The sequence below is a fragment of the Ranitomeya imitator genome, chromosome 3, assembly GCF_032444005.1.
Source record: "Ranitomeya imitator isolate aRanImi1 chromosome 3, aRanImi1.pri, whole genome shotgun sequence".
Lineage (NCBI taxonomy): Eukaryota > Metazoa > Chordata > Amphibia > Anura > Dendrobatidae > Ranitomeya > Ranitomeya imitator.
Genome location: NC_091284.1, coordinates 275,875,732 through 275,889,200, shown reverse-complemented (window position 1 = coordinate 275,889,200; position 13,469 = coordinate 275,875,732). Strand labels below are relative to the sequence as shown.

The 13,469-nt window shown below is 42.4% G+C and overlaps 1 protein-coding gene across 3 annotated transcripts in view; it reads right to left on the bottom strand.

Moving 5' to 3' along the window:
• The window catches only part of KIF21B (kinesin family member 21B), a 764,016-nt gene that overhangs the window by 465,050 nt on the left and 285,497 nt on the right, over positions 1-13,469 (bottom strand). For all 3 annotated transcript variants that reach the window (XM_069756481.1, XM_069756482.1, XM_069756483.1), the window contains exons 13-14: positions 346-439; positions 77-265 (exon numbers count right to left, since the gene is read on the bottom strand). In XM_069756481.1, coding sequence (XP_069612582.1) covers positions 77-265; positions 346-439 — 283 coding nt within the window. The remainder of the gene's footprint in view (positions 1-76; positions 266-345; positions 440-13,469) is intronic.

Here is a 13,469-nt window from a genome sequence, read left to right as displayed (position 1 = left end):
TTACACAAATATGGGTTCCAAGCACTAAAATATCAATGGAGATATGTCAGGTTTTTAAATACGGTGTATCCCATACTAAGCTCCCGAAGCACACGATCCCTCTCCAGCTGTGTGTCTCGAATTCGACTTTGTAGCTGCTGAAGTTTCTCCTCATATTGAAGTTTGAGCGTCTGGAGCCTTCGTTGACTTTGTTCCAGTTCTTCAATTAGGCGCTGCTTAATTTCAATCTCGCAGGTAAGGTCAGCTAGATCACCTCCAATTGAACCTGAGGCATTGAAAAAAAAACAATTGTAGCACCTTCATTGGATATTTTTACAAAGTAAGGCTACAAATGCTCTTTCTCACCTTTCTCCTCAGGCTCTGAATCAGACTCCGCATCGCTCTCCCTACTGTCCTCACTTTCTTCATCATCACATTCACTCTCTTCTTGTTCATCTTCCTAAATAACATCAATACATTTTATTACATTTTTTTTTAACAAGTAAGACTATGTTCATGTCTGTGTCTCATGTTAATGAAAAAATGTCAGAAACCAATGGACCCAATTACAGGTCAATGGAGTCCAGTGGTATCTGTCCTATGGACACTGCACTGTAGTTTATATAATAAAAGGAAATCATGATAGAGGTGTGAAAACTCCCTATATGCAAAAGAGTCACAGTGTTATAGAGGCAGAAAAAAGCTGAATCCATTAAAGCGAACCTGTCACCCCCAAAATCGTAGATGAGCTAAGCCCACTAGCATCAGGGGCGTATCTACAGCATTCTGTAATGCTGTAGATAAGCTCCTGATATATCCTGAAAGATGAGAAAAAGAGGTTATATTATACTCACCCAGAGGCGGTCCCGCTGCGGAGGGCATCGCGGTCCGGTCCGGGGCCTTCCATCTTCTTAAGATGACGTCCTCTTCTTGTCTTCACGCTGCGGCTCCAGGGCAGGCGTACTTTGTCTGCCCTGTTGAGGGCAGAGCAAAGTACTGCAGTGCGCAGGCGCCGGGAAAGGTCAGAGGTTAGATTATACTCACCCAAGGGCGTTCCCGCTGTGGTCTGGTCCGATAGGCTTCGCGGTCCGGTCCGGGGCCTACCATCTTCTTACGATGACATCCTCTTCTTGTCTTAACGCTGCAGCTCCGGCGCAGGCGTACTTTGTCTGCCCTGTTGAGGGCAGAGCAAAGTAGTGCAGTGCGCAGGCGCCGGGCCTCTCTGACCTTTCCCAGCGCCTGCGCACGGCAGTACTTTGCTCTGCCCTCAACAGGGCAGACAAAGTACGCCTGCGCTGGAGCCGCAGCGTGAAGACAAGAAGAGGACGCCATCTTAAGAAGATGGAAGGCCCCCGAATGGACCGCAACGCCAATCGCAGCGGGACCGCCTCTGGGTGAGTATAATATAACATCTTTTTCTTATCTTTCAGGATACATCGGGAGCTTATTTACAGCATTACAGGACACTGTAGATAAGCCCCTGATGTCGGTGGGCTTAGCTCATCTACGATTTTGGGGGTGACAGGTTCCCTTTAAATGGCATTAATTGACACAAAACCATTATACTGTATTTTGAGGATTTTAAATGAAAGTAATGATTATCAATAAAACAAAACATCGGTCCTAGATATCTGTCATTGTATAAATTTTTGTATATATAATTACTGTTGCAATACTGTACAACATGATAAAAAGTCTGCTACTAAACTATGCGGCTAATAACCCATACCATCCTTCTCATGTTCAAAGTTATCCCGCTTATTTTCTTAAACTGGCGTTAAGCTCTGTAGGTGGCCTTGGATGAAGTTGCAACTTCAGGTGGTTTCTGCTTTGAAGTCTCACATTTATTGATATAAACAAAAAAAAATAAGACAAGCGCAAAACACAACCATCCATTTTAAATATTTAACTGCCTAATATCCTAAAACGTGTTCCATTTGACTGCAATCCAGCTGCCAACCTTTGTTTTCCAGCTTTTCGAGAAAAAGAAAGTGGGAGAGAGACACCGGGTCTACGCGTATCGAGCTCACCACTAAAAACTGAGAGTGATGAGCTTGAAACGCATAGACTGGGTGTCTCTCTCCCTTTCTCTTCTTCGAAACATGTTTTCAATTTTTTCCAGTTTTTAATGGCTGAAATAAATGAGATATTTTAACATATTAACTTATTTTTGCTGCAGATGTTGGATTTATTCCCCTTCAATTATAGTTGTAGTACACACCAGCCTCGTCAGGTCTAAGATGTATTTAATGATGTATGTTATTGGTATTGTGAATACTGGTGACAGAACCTTTTTAAGACCTTTAAGTACCATGGGTAAAAATATAGACCATCCTTCTTTATCAGTGGAGAAAGTGATAAGCTTAAAGAAGCACTCCCATGTTTATTTTGTTTTTATCAAATGTGTGTATTTATACATGTAATGTAGTGTGATTGTATTATTATACTTACCCACCACTGCTCTATCTTGTGTCCAGCACCGTTCTTCTCAAGGCTCCTTACATACTTAGAGCATAGAGTGAGCTGGCTAGTTGCAATTGTGGTAGCATCACTCAGAAGAGAAGCAGAACAGTGCTGGATCCTGGAGAAAGTGACAGTAGATATTCGTAAACTCACACTACACTGAATGAACATGTACACAGATTTAATAAAATGAAAATATTCATGGGAGTGCGTCTTTAAAATCCTTCCATACCCTGCAGATATTGTAGTAAAGACATAAATGGAATTCTTATCCCAATCAATTTTTTACTATTACACAAAATACTGTATTATAAAATCTCATTAGATAAAAAATTGAAAGGGGTGTATATTGTAAAAGATACTGCATGTACTTATCCCACCATATAAGCCTTTCACATCCCACTCTTGTAGACATCATAATCATTGACTATAATAAAGACAAAAATAAATTCAGCCCATGCTGGCCAGATATGCCTTCCCTCCAAACTTATACCTGTCATGATTTCCAGAATGCAATCCAAAATGAAAATCTCTTACATACAGACCACTCCCTCACCTGATTGTCATAAGAATCTCATATTCTAATACACTTCTCAATATGACTGCTACAGGCCCATACATATATATAAATACAAATAGGTCCAGAAACATTTGGCCAGAGACACAAATTTTAGCATTTTAGCTGTTTATCAAAACATATTCAACATACAGTTGTTACACACAGTGTGGGAAGACTAAGAGCAACACGAGAGGAAGAGGGGAGCAAAGCTCAAATGCTAGGGAAAGGGGGAGTGGAGACCCTTAAGCAGATCTAATAGCACCCTGCCTCCCCTACCATCCCTATATTGGTTTCACACCAATCGCCGAGCAGGAACCTAAGCCCTGTATATCCCTAGAGCTAGACCTTGAATAGGGAAGAGGAGTGATGAGCACTAGTCAGTCACCACTGTACACTAAAGACAAGAAGGGAGACAAATAAGGGGGAAGCAACTTAGCTTGAGCAGACTAAGAGAGGTAACACCAATGTCCTTCAACAGCACCAGAGAGGAAGTAAGCCGACTGCAATAGCTCCAAGCCTTCACAAGGGAAAATGTGAATATCACCGGTGACTCCCTGAAGCAGACTGAGAGACTATAAACACCCAGATCCAGGTGTGTCAATAAGAGCTGGAGGGAGGTTGCCACTGGGTCCAAACGTCAGAAGGATTAAGAAGGTGTCTGCAATGCCAAACGCTGAGACCTTCTGCAGTCAGATGAAGAGCGACTGTCTGTAGCATCGGAAACAACCATGACAACAGTCAGCTTTAATTTGAGGATATTCACATACTAATTGGATTAAGGGTTAAGGAATTACAGCTCTTTAATATGTAGATGCCTCTTTTTAAAGGACCTATAAGTAATTGGACAATTATCTTAACTTTATAAAAGGCTACATGGGCTATTCCCTAATCAATCTATCATTACTTAAGCCGGTAAAAGGTCTGGAACTAATTCCAGGTGTGGCATTTGCATTTAGAAGCTGTTGCTGTAAACCCACATGTGGTCAAAGGAGCTCTCAATGAAAGCAAACATCAAGGATTGGAGTGAAAAATGAGTTAAATCTGCATTGCTGGCGGAAGAGTGACGAGGAGTCAGAAATCCAGGAATGGGGGGCGTGGCTTGAGCTCTGCCGATGTAGGATGCAAGAGTTCGGAGCTCCTGAATAAGAGGATGTTATTTTATTAATAACCAGTGTTTTGACTCACTCCTGAATACAGCTGGTCTTATTTGATGCAAGTAAAAAACTTTAATTCAAGAATTTTTATTCATTTGCCTCAGCTGAGGTAAACCGCGGCTTTACAAAGGCTGGCAGCAGGATATTTACCCCTCCGTTATACACTAGCCAAGTTAAAAAAAATTTGGGTTAGTGGGGGGTTTATCTGAGCAAAAAATTTATATACTGGACCCTCAGTAATTTTCACTACTATTATCTAGTATTTACAATGGGTCACAAAGAATATTTAAAGGCACAGATGATTGGCCTCGGGGAGACCAAAACATCCAACACCGCGGAGACACCATCACGTGTTTCTCAACGCAGTGATTCCAGAACACTGCCCCCATCCCTTATGGGAAATATGCAGATGCATGTAAAGAAGCTGCGGAGACACCATCACGTGTTTCTCGACGCAAGCAGTGAATAGCCAGGCCTTTCCCCAGGAAGGAACAACCACGGGAAGGGCAGCATCCTATGTGGTGGATGGATACCATGCTTGGCATAGGTGGCTTTCCTTCATAGGATGCTGCCCTTCCCGTGGTTGTTCCTTCCCGGGGAAAGGCCTGGCTATCACTGCTTGCGTCGAGAAACACGTGATGGTGTCTCCGCAGCTTCTTTACATGCATCTGCATATTTCCCATAAGGGATGGGGGCAGTGTTCTGGAATCACTGCGTTGAGAAACACGTGATGGTGTCTCCGCGGTGTTGGATGTTTTGGTCTCCCCGAGGCCAATCATCTGTGCCTTTATAGCCTTTTTACTAGGCACTGCTCCTAATAGCCAGATTCCTACTCCACACTGATGAGGGGCAAAAACCCCGAAACAGCTGTCTGTGGATGGATACCATGCTTGGCATAGGTGGCTTTCCTTCATAGGATGCTGCTCTTCCTGTGGTTGTTCCTTCCCGGGGAAAGGCCTGGCTATTCACTGCTTGCATCGAGAAACACGTGATGGTGTCTCCGCAGCTTCTTTACATGCATCTGCATATTTCCCATAAGGGATGGGGGCAGTGTTCTGGAATCACTGCGTTGAGAAACACGTGATGGTGTCTCCGCGGTGTTGGATGTTTTGGTCTCCCCGAGGCCAATCATCTGTGCCTTTATAGCCTTTTTACTAGGCACTGCTCCTAATAGCTAGATTCCTACTCCACACTGATGAGGGGCAAAAACCCCGAAACAGCTGTCTGTGGATGGATACCATGCTTGGCATAGGTGGCTTTCCTTCATAGGATGCTGCCCTTCCCGTGGTTGTTCCTTCCCGGGGAAAGGCCTGGCTATTCACTGCTTGCGTCGAGAAACACGTGATGGTGTCTCCGCAGCTTCTTTACATACAAAGAATATTTAAGCCCTAAAACTTGGCTATTAACAGGACCTCAAGAATGGGGTTACCGCATTTGAGGAAAAATAAGTTTTTGTGTCTCTATCTACATATTAACAATTTGGAAGCAGATGCAGGTGTTTTTCATTTGCAGAGGTCACAGGCTTGGTTGCCCAACCCATTTTGCATTGTCATAATCAAATTAAATAAGGGCACAACGCTGTTTTTGAAAGTTATCTCAGGTGGGAAGCAGTCGCATTGATACCGGTGACAGCTCTCGTAAAGAAGTTCCGACCGCTTCTCATCTCCATAGATGCTTCATTACCAAGCAGACTGCGCCTCTGAGCGAGGGAGAATTATGGAAAACCTATCTTCACACCATCTGTCTTATCTTTTTTACAGGGATTTATTGGTCTCCTCAGGAAAAGGTTGATAACTGCATTTTTATTAATATAAAGACATTCAGCAACACCACAGAAGAAGAAATGAGACTTTGATCCAGGAGTGATATTGACTCTCTCCTGGAAACTATTAAATAATCTCTTAGAACTTTCAGTGACTTACCACTGCAACAACTGTAATAAGATTATTACCTTGAGCACAGGTTTGGGGTACACTCATCTCTAAACCCGCAAAATAGAATTTGTACTCCAATCCTTTACAAGTGTAATTGTTTTCAACTTTACTGTTTGGAATATATTCTAATGATAAGAGACTTATACATGTATCTCCTTGGGTAAATCTATAAAAGTTAACATCTGCCATATTAAGATTATATATTGTGTTTCTTTCTATTGCTTAGGTTACTCTATAAGTTATAAGGTACATTATTTTTAATTGTACTGTATTGTCTTGTGATACTCTAACTATATACCTTATTTTGACTAAACTCATTTTGGAAGAATTCTAATCCAAAATGGAGTCGTCAGGGAGAATAGCAAGTGTTAAACATTACAACAATACTCAGTCAAGATCAAGTGAGGATATGTCAAATCAACATAGTCCTGAAAAATCTAGATCTCCCCACATGAAGGGGGAACAAAATGTAATGTCTGGAAGACCTTCCCATATCCCTTCATATAGCAAAGCTGTTAAAGGGGGAGGGGTAACCAGAAATCTTTACCTTCCAATTCTCAATCTAACATTCCCCCACAAAAAGGTGAATAATAAAGGGGCGTCCAATCCACCAATATTGAATGCTCCAATGAAATGGATATGTCCAGTTTCTTTAAAAGAAAGGGTTTGGTCAGTCAGAAAAGCAAATTAGACACTTCCCTTGAGGACTCGGTAATTCCGCTGGATGATGGCTCACCCAATAGCAGCCCTGATAGACAGAGGTTTAAGAAAGATCATACAGAACCTCCTTTGCCAATAAAGCTTTCGCCTCCAGCTATTAATTTAGATGATTACATTAATTCCAACAGACAAACTAATAAGGGTTTTCTTGACACACTTTTTAAGTCTTTTAGTGAATCCATGAGGATAGGATTCGAGATACAAAACAAAACCCTCCGAGAAACTTGTACCAGCTTTAAACTAAGATTAAAAAAAACGAAAAACGAATTACTCTTACAGAAAAAGACATCTCTTCTCTTTCTAAACAGAATGATTCTATCCAAACCGAAAATTTATCCCTCAAGAATAAACTAGCTGATAATAATAATAATAATAATAATAATTTTATTTATATAGCGCCAACATATTCCGCAGCGCTTTACAAATTATAGAGGGGACTTGTACAGACAATAAACATTACAGCATAACAGAAATCACAGTTCAAAACAGATACCAGGAGGAGTGAGGGCCCTGCTCGCAAGCTTACAAACTATGGGGAAAAGGGGAGACACGAGAGGTGGATGGTAACAATTGCTTTAGTTATTCGGACCAGCTATAGTGTAAGGCTCAGGTGTTCATGTAAAGCTGCATGAACCAGTTACCTGCCTAAGTATGTAGCAGTACAGACACAGAGGGCTAATACTGCATAAAGTGTATGAGAACATGATGCGAGGAACCTTTTTTTTTTTTATTATAAATAGGCCACACAGGGATCGTTAGGTTAATGCATTGAGGCGGTAGGCCAGTCTGAACAAATGAGTTTTTAAGGCACGCTTAAAACTGTGGGGATTGGGGATTAATCGTATTAACCTAGGTAGTGCATTCCAAAGAATCGGCGCAGCACGTGTAAAGTCTTGGAGACGGGAGTGGGAGGTTCTGATTATTGAGGATGCTAACCTGAGGTCATCAGCGGAGCGGAGGGCACGGGTAGGGTGGTAGACGGGTAGGGTAGCTGATCTTGAGGATTGGAATAGAAGAAATAATTTGAAATTGAGAGGTGTACCTGAAAGTGTTCTTCAGAAAGATCTTTTGGGATACATGTTTTTCCCCCTTGCCTCGTCAAGTATCACCCAAGTCTCATCAGACCACCAACAACCCATAACCATCCACTATAGGGGGTCCCTGCAATGCAAGAATCCCCCATTACCAAACTTTTTTGCCAGCTACAAGGACACACCAACGCTCAAATCATCATTACGTTGATTATAACAGAACCTCAGGCTCACGAAGAGCCATCCACCACCAGTCAGGAGAGGAAAAAACCCCTGTGGGGGAATTCTCTAGGGAACCATGGCTACGGATTGCCCTTCCCCTGGGCTTAAAGGTAATTGCCAAATTAAATTCACTTGTATAATGTATCATTCATATCATTATTTGAATTGTTGTTCCGCCCACTGCGACCCGGTCGTTCTTCTCCTCCTCTGGGATGGGTGGGCGGGGCATGTTGTCCAGACGTCCTGAGAGCAAAGAGGGCTACAGCTCCTCCCTGCATCCTTTTTACCCCCCTGGTCCCCCCTTCTCACCCGTGCCTAGGTCACGTCCCCCCTGCATGCATCCCTAATATATCTGGGATCCCATAGAGGTACACTGCTCGAGAAAACCCATGTAGTACCCGGTCCCATGTTAAACCTCTGTACCCCAGCCACCTAATCACCGCCCTTTTTCTTGCAAAACCTAACTGTCTCCCATCCGTCCGTCTGTCAGCCTGCTGTGCTACCCAGAAAATGTACGAATGCCCTAAAATACAGATATCAGGACGGATTGCTGCCTCATAACCTTGAGGTCATACGTAAGACCTGTACTGTTGTGACTCCCGCCGGCCAATTCGCTTTATTGCTTCCGGACTCAGCCCACCCACTGCTGCCTCTGTTGCCACCCCAAACCGAAAGGAATGACCTGTGTATTTGCCAGGATCCTCGCCTGTCCTTACCAAGCACATCCAGAATACTTGGACAAGAAGGACTCATCCTCGTGACATAGCAGCATCCTGTTGAGGCCTGGTGGCCGAGAATATCACAAAACATTTCCATGGACACATGTTAGATCCGCTTACCTTTCCCAATAGCACCCTTTTTCCTTTCCCCTCCTGATCCGTCTTTGATCTCCTGATCCAAAATTCCAAACCCCCTTTTTTTCTCATGATGTCTCCGGCTACAATGCCCCCCGCTATCGCTTTGCCTGGTGCTACTAGCTCCCCTATCCTCATGGCCCCGAAAATGCAAGTGAGAAGGCCATTCTAAACAGGCCTACCTCAAAACGTGACCTGCACACCGCCTCTTACTGTAGTCCTAATTCTTCTAACATGCCGAATGACACAGGCTGCCTGCTGTCCCTTCTACCTTTTCCCTTCTGGTAACCCTTAACCCCTTTACCCCCAAGGGTGGTTTGCACGTTAATTACCGGGCCAATTTTTACAATTCTGACCACTGTCCCTTTATGAGGTTATAACTCTGGAACGCTTCAATGGATCCTGGTGATTCTGACATTGTTTTCTCGTGACATATTGTACTTCATGACAATGGTAAAAATTCTTTGATAGTACCTGCGTTTATTTGTGAAAAAAACAGAAATTTGGCGAAAATTATGAAAATTTCGCAATTTTCCAACTTTGAATTTTTATGCAATTAAATCACAGAGATATGTCACACAAAAGACTTAATAAGTAACATTTCCCACATGTCTACTTTACATCAGCACAATTTTGGAACCAAAATTTTTTTTTATTAGGGAGTTATAAGGGTTAAAAGTTGACCAGCAATTTCTCATTTCTACAACACCATTTTATTTTAGGGACCACATCTCATTTGAAGTCATTTTGAGGGGTCTATATGATAGAAAATACCCAAGTGTGACACCATTCTAAAAACTAAACCCCGCAAGGTGCTCAAAACCATATTCAAGAAGTTTATTAACCCTTCTGGTGCTTCACAGGAATTTTTTGAATGTTTAAATAAAAATGAACATTTAACTTTTTTTCACAAAAAATTTAATTCAGCTCCAATTTGTTTTATTTTACCAAGGGTAACAGGAGAAAATGGACCCCAAACATTGTTGTACAATTTGTCCTGAGTATGCCAATACGCCACATGTGGGGGTAAACCACTGTTTGGGCGCATGGCAGAGCTCGGAAGCGAAGGAGTGCCATTTGACTTTTCAATGCAAAATTGACTGGAATTGAGATGGGATGCCATGTTTCGTTTGGAGAGCCCCTGATGTGGCTAAACATTGAAACCCCCCACAAGTGACACCATTTTGGAAAGTAGACCCCCTAAGGAACTTATCTAGAGGTGTGGTGAGCACTTTGACCCACCAAGTGCTTCACAGAAGTTTATAATGTAGAACCGTAAAAATAAAAAATCATATTTTTTCACAAAAATTATTTTTTCGCCCCCAATTTTTTTTTTCCCAAGGGTAAGAGAAGAAATTGGACCACAAAAGTTGTTGTACAATTTGTCCTGAGTACGCTGATACCCCATATGTGGGGGTAAACCACTGTTTGGGCGGATGGGAGAGCTTGGAAGGGAAGGAGCGCCGTTTGACTTTTCAAAGCAAAATTGACAGGAATTGAGATAGAACGCCATGTTGCGTTTGAAGAGCCACTGATGTGCCTAAAAATTGAAACCCCCCACAAATGACACCATTTTGGAAAGTAGACCCCCTAAGGAACTTATCTAGAGGTGTGGTGAGCACTTTGACCCACCAAGTGCTTCACAGAAGTTTATAATGCAGAGCCGTAAAAATAAAACAAAATTTTTTTCCCACAAAAATTATTTTTTTAGCCCCCAGTTTTATATTTTCCTGAGGGTAACAGGAGAAATTGGACCCCAAAATTTGTTGCCCAATTTGTCCTGAGTGCGATGATACACCATATGTGGGGGGAACCACTGTTTGGGCACATGGGAGGGCTCAGAAGGGAAGGAGTGCCATTTGAATGCAGACTTAGATGGAATGGTCTGCAGGTGTCACATTGCGTTTGCAGAGCCCCTAATGTACCTAAACAGTAGAAACCCCCCACAAGTGACACCATTTTGGAAAGTAGACCCCCTTAGGAACTTATCTAGATGTGTGCTGAGCGCTTTGACCCACCAAGGGCTTCACAGAAGTTTATAATGGAGTGCCGTAAAAATAAAACAAAAATTTTTTCCCACAAAAATTATTTTTTAGCCCCCAGTTTTGTATTTTCCCGAGGGTAACAGGAGAAATTCGACACCACAATTTGTTGTCCAATTTGTCCTGAGTGCGCTGATACCCCATATGTGGGGGGGAACCACTGTTTGGGCGCATGGGAGGGCTCGGAAGGGAAGGAGCTCCATTTGGAATGAGGACTTAGATGGAATGGTCTGCAGGTGTCACATTGCATTTGCAGAGCCCCTAATGTACCTAAACAGTAGAAACCTCCCACAAGTGACACCATTTTGGAAACTAGACCCCCTAAGGAACTCATCTAGATGTGTTGTGATAGCTTTGAACCCCCAAGTGTTTCACTACAGTTTGTAACGCAGAGCCGTGAAAATTAAAAAAAAAAATCTTTCCCCCCAAAATTATTTTTTAGCCCCCAGTTTTGTATTTTCCCGAGGGTAAGAGGAGAAATTCGACCCCAAAAGTTGTTGTCCAATTTGTCCTGAGTACGCTGATACCCCGTATGTTGGGGGAAACCACCGTTTGAGCGCATGGCAGAGCTCGGAAGGGAAGGAGCGCCATTTGGAATGCAGACTTAGATGGAATGGTCTGCAGACGTCACATTGCGTTTGCAGAACCCCTAATGTACCTAAACAGTAGAAACCCCCCACAAGTGACCCCATATTGGAAACTAGACCCCCCAGGGAACTAATCTAGATGTGTTGTGAGAACTTTGAACCCCCAAGTGTTTCACTACAGTTTATAACGCAGAGCCGTGAAAATAAAAAATCTTTTTTTTTCCCACAAAAAATATGTTTTAGCCCCGAGTTTTGTATTTTCCCAAGGGTAACTGGAGAAATTGGACCCCAAAAGTTGTTGTCCTATTTGTCCTGAGTACGCTGATACCCCATATGTTGGGGTAAACCCCTGTTTGGGCACACGGGAGAGCTCGGAAGGGAAGAAGCACTGTTTTACTTTTTCAACGCAGAATTGGCTGGAATTGAGATCGGACGCCATGTCGCGTTTGGAGAGCCCCTGATGTGCCTAAACAGTGGAAACCCCACAATTATAACTGAAACCCTAATCCAAACACATCCCTAACCCTAATCCCAACAGTAACCCTAACCACACCTCTAACCCAGACACACCCCTAACCCTAATCCCAACCCTATTCCCAACCGTAAATGTAATCTAAACCCTAACTGTAACTTTAGCCCCAACCCAAACTGTAGCCCTAGCCCTAACCCTAGCCCTAACCCTAGCCCTAACCCTAGCCCTAGCCCTAGCCCTAACCCTAGCCCTCACCCTAGCCCTAGCCCTAACCCTAGCCCTAACCCTAGCCCTAACCCTAGCCCTAACCCTAACCCTAGCCCTAGCCCTAACCCTAACCCTAACCCTAGCCCTAACCCTAGCCCTAACCCTAGCCCTAACCCTAGCCCTAACTCTAACCCTAGCCCTAATGGGAAAATGGAAATAAATACATTTTTTTAATTTTTCCCTAACTAAGGGGGTGATGAAGGGGGGTTTGATTTACTTTTATAGCGGGTTTTTTAGCGGATTTTTATGATTGGCAGCCGTCACACACTGAAAGACGCTTTTTATTGCAAAAAATATTTTTTGCGTTACCACATTTTGAGAGCTATAATTTTTTTATATTTTGGTCCACAGAGTCATGTGAGGTCTTGTTTTTTGCGGGATGAGTTGACGTTTTTATTGGTAACGTTTTCGGGCACGTGACATTTTTTGATCGCTTTTTATTCCGATTTTTGTGAGGCAGAATGACCAAAAACCAGCTATTCAAGAATTTCTTTTGGGGGAGGCGTTTATACCGTTCCGCGTTTGGTAAAATTGATAAAGCAGTTTTATTCTTTGGGTCAGTACGATTACAGCGACACCTCATTTATATCATTTTTTTATGTTTTGGCGCTTTTATACGATAAAAACTATTTTATAGAAAAAATAATTATTTTGGCATCGCTTTATTCTCAGGACTATAACTTTTTTATTTTTTTGCTGATGATGCTGTGTGGCAGCTCGTTTTTTGCGGGACAAGATGACGTTTTCAATGGTACCATGGTTATTTATATCTGTCTTTTTGATCGCGTGTTATTCCACTTTTTGTTCGGCGGTATGATAATAAAGCGTTGTTTTTTGCCTCGTTTTTTTTTTTTTTCTTACGGTGTTTACTGAAGGGGTTAACTAGTGGGCCAGTTTTATAGGTCGGGCCGTTACGGACGCGGCGATACTAAATATGTGTACTTTTATTGTTTTTTTTTTTTTATTTAGATAAAGAAATGTATTTATGGGAATAATATATATATATTTTTTTCATTATTTTGGAATATTTTTTTTAATTTTTTTTACACATTTGAAAATTTTTTTTTTTACTTTTTTACTTTGTCCCAGGGGGGGACATCACAGATCAGTGATCTGACAGTGTGCACAGCACTCTGTCAGATCACTGATCTGACATGCAGCGCTGCAGCCTTCACAGTGCCTGCT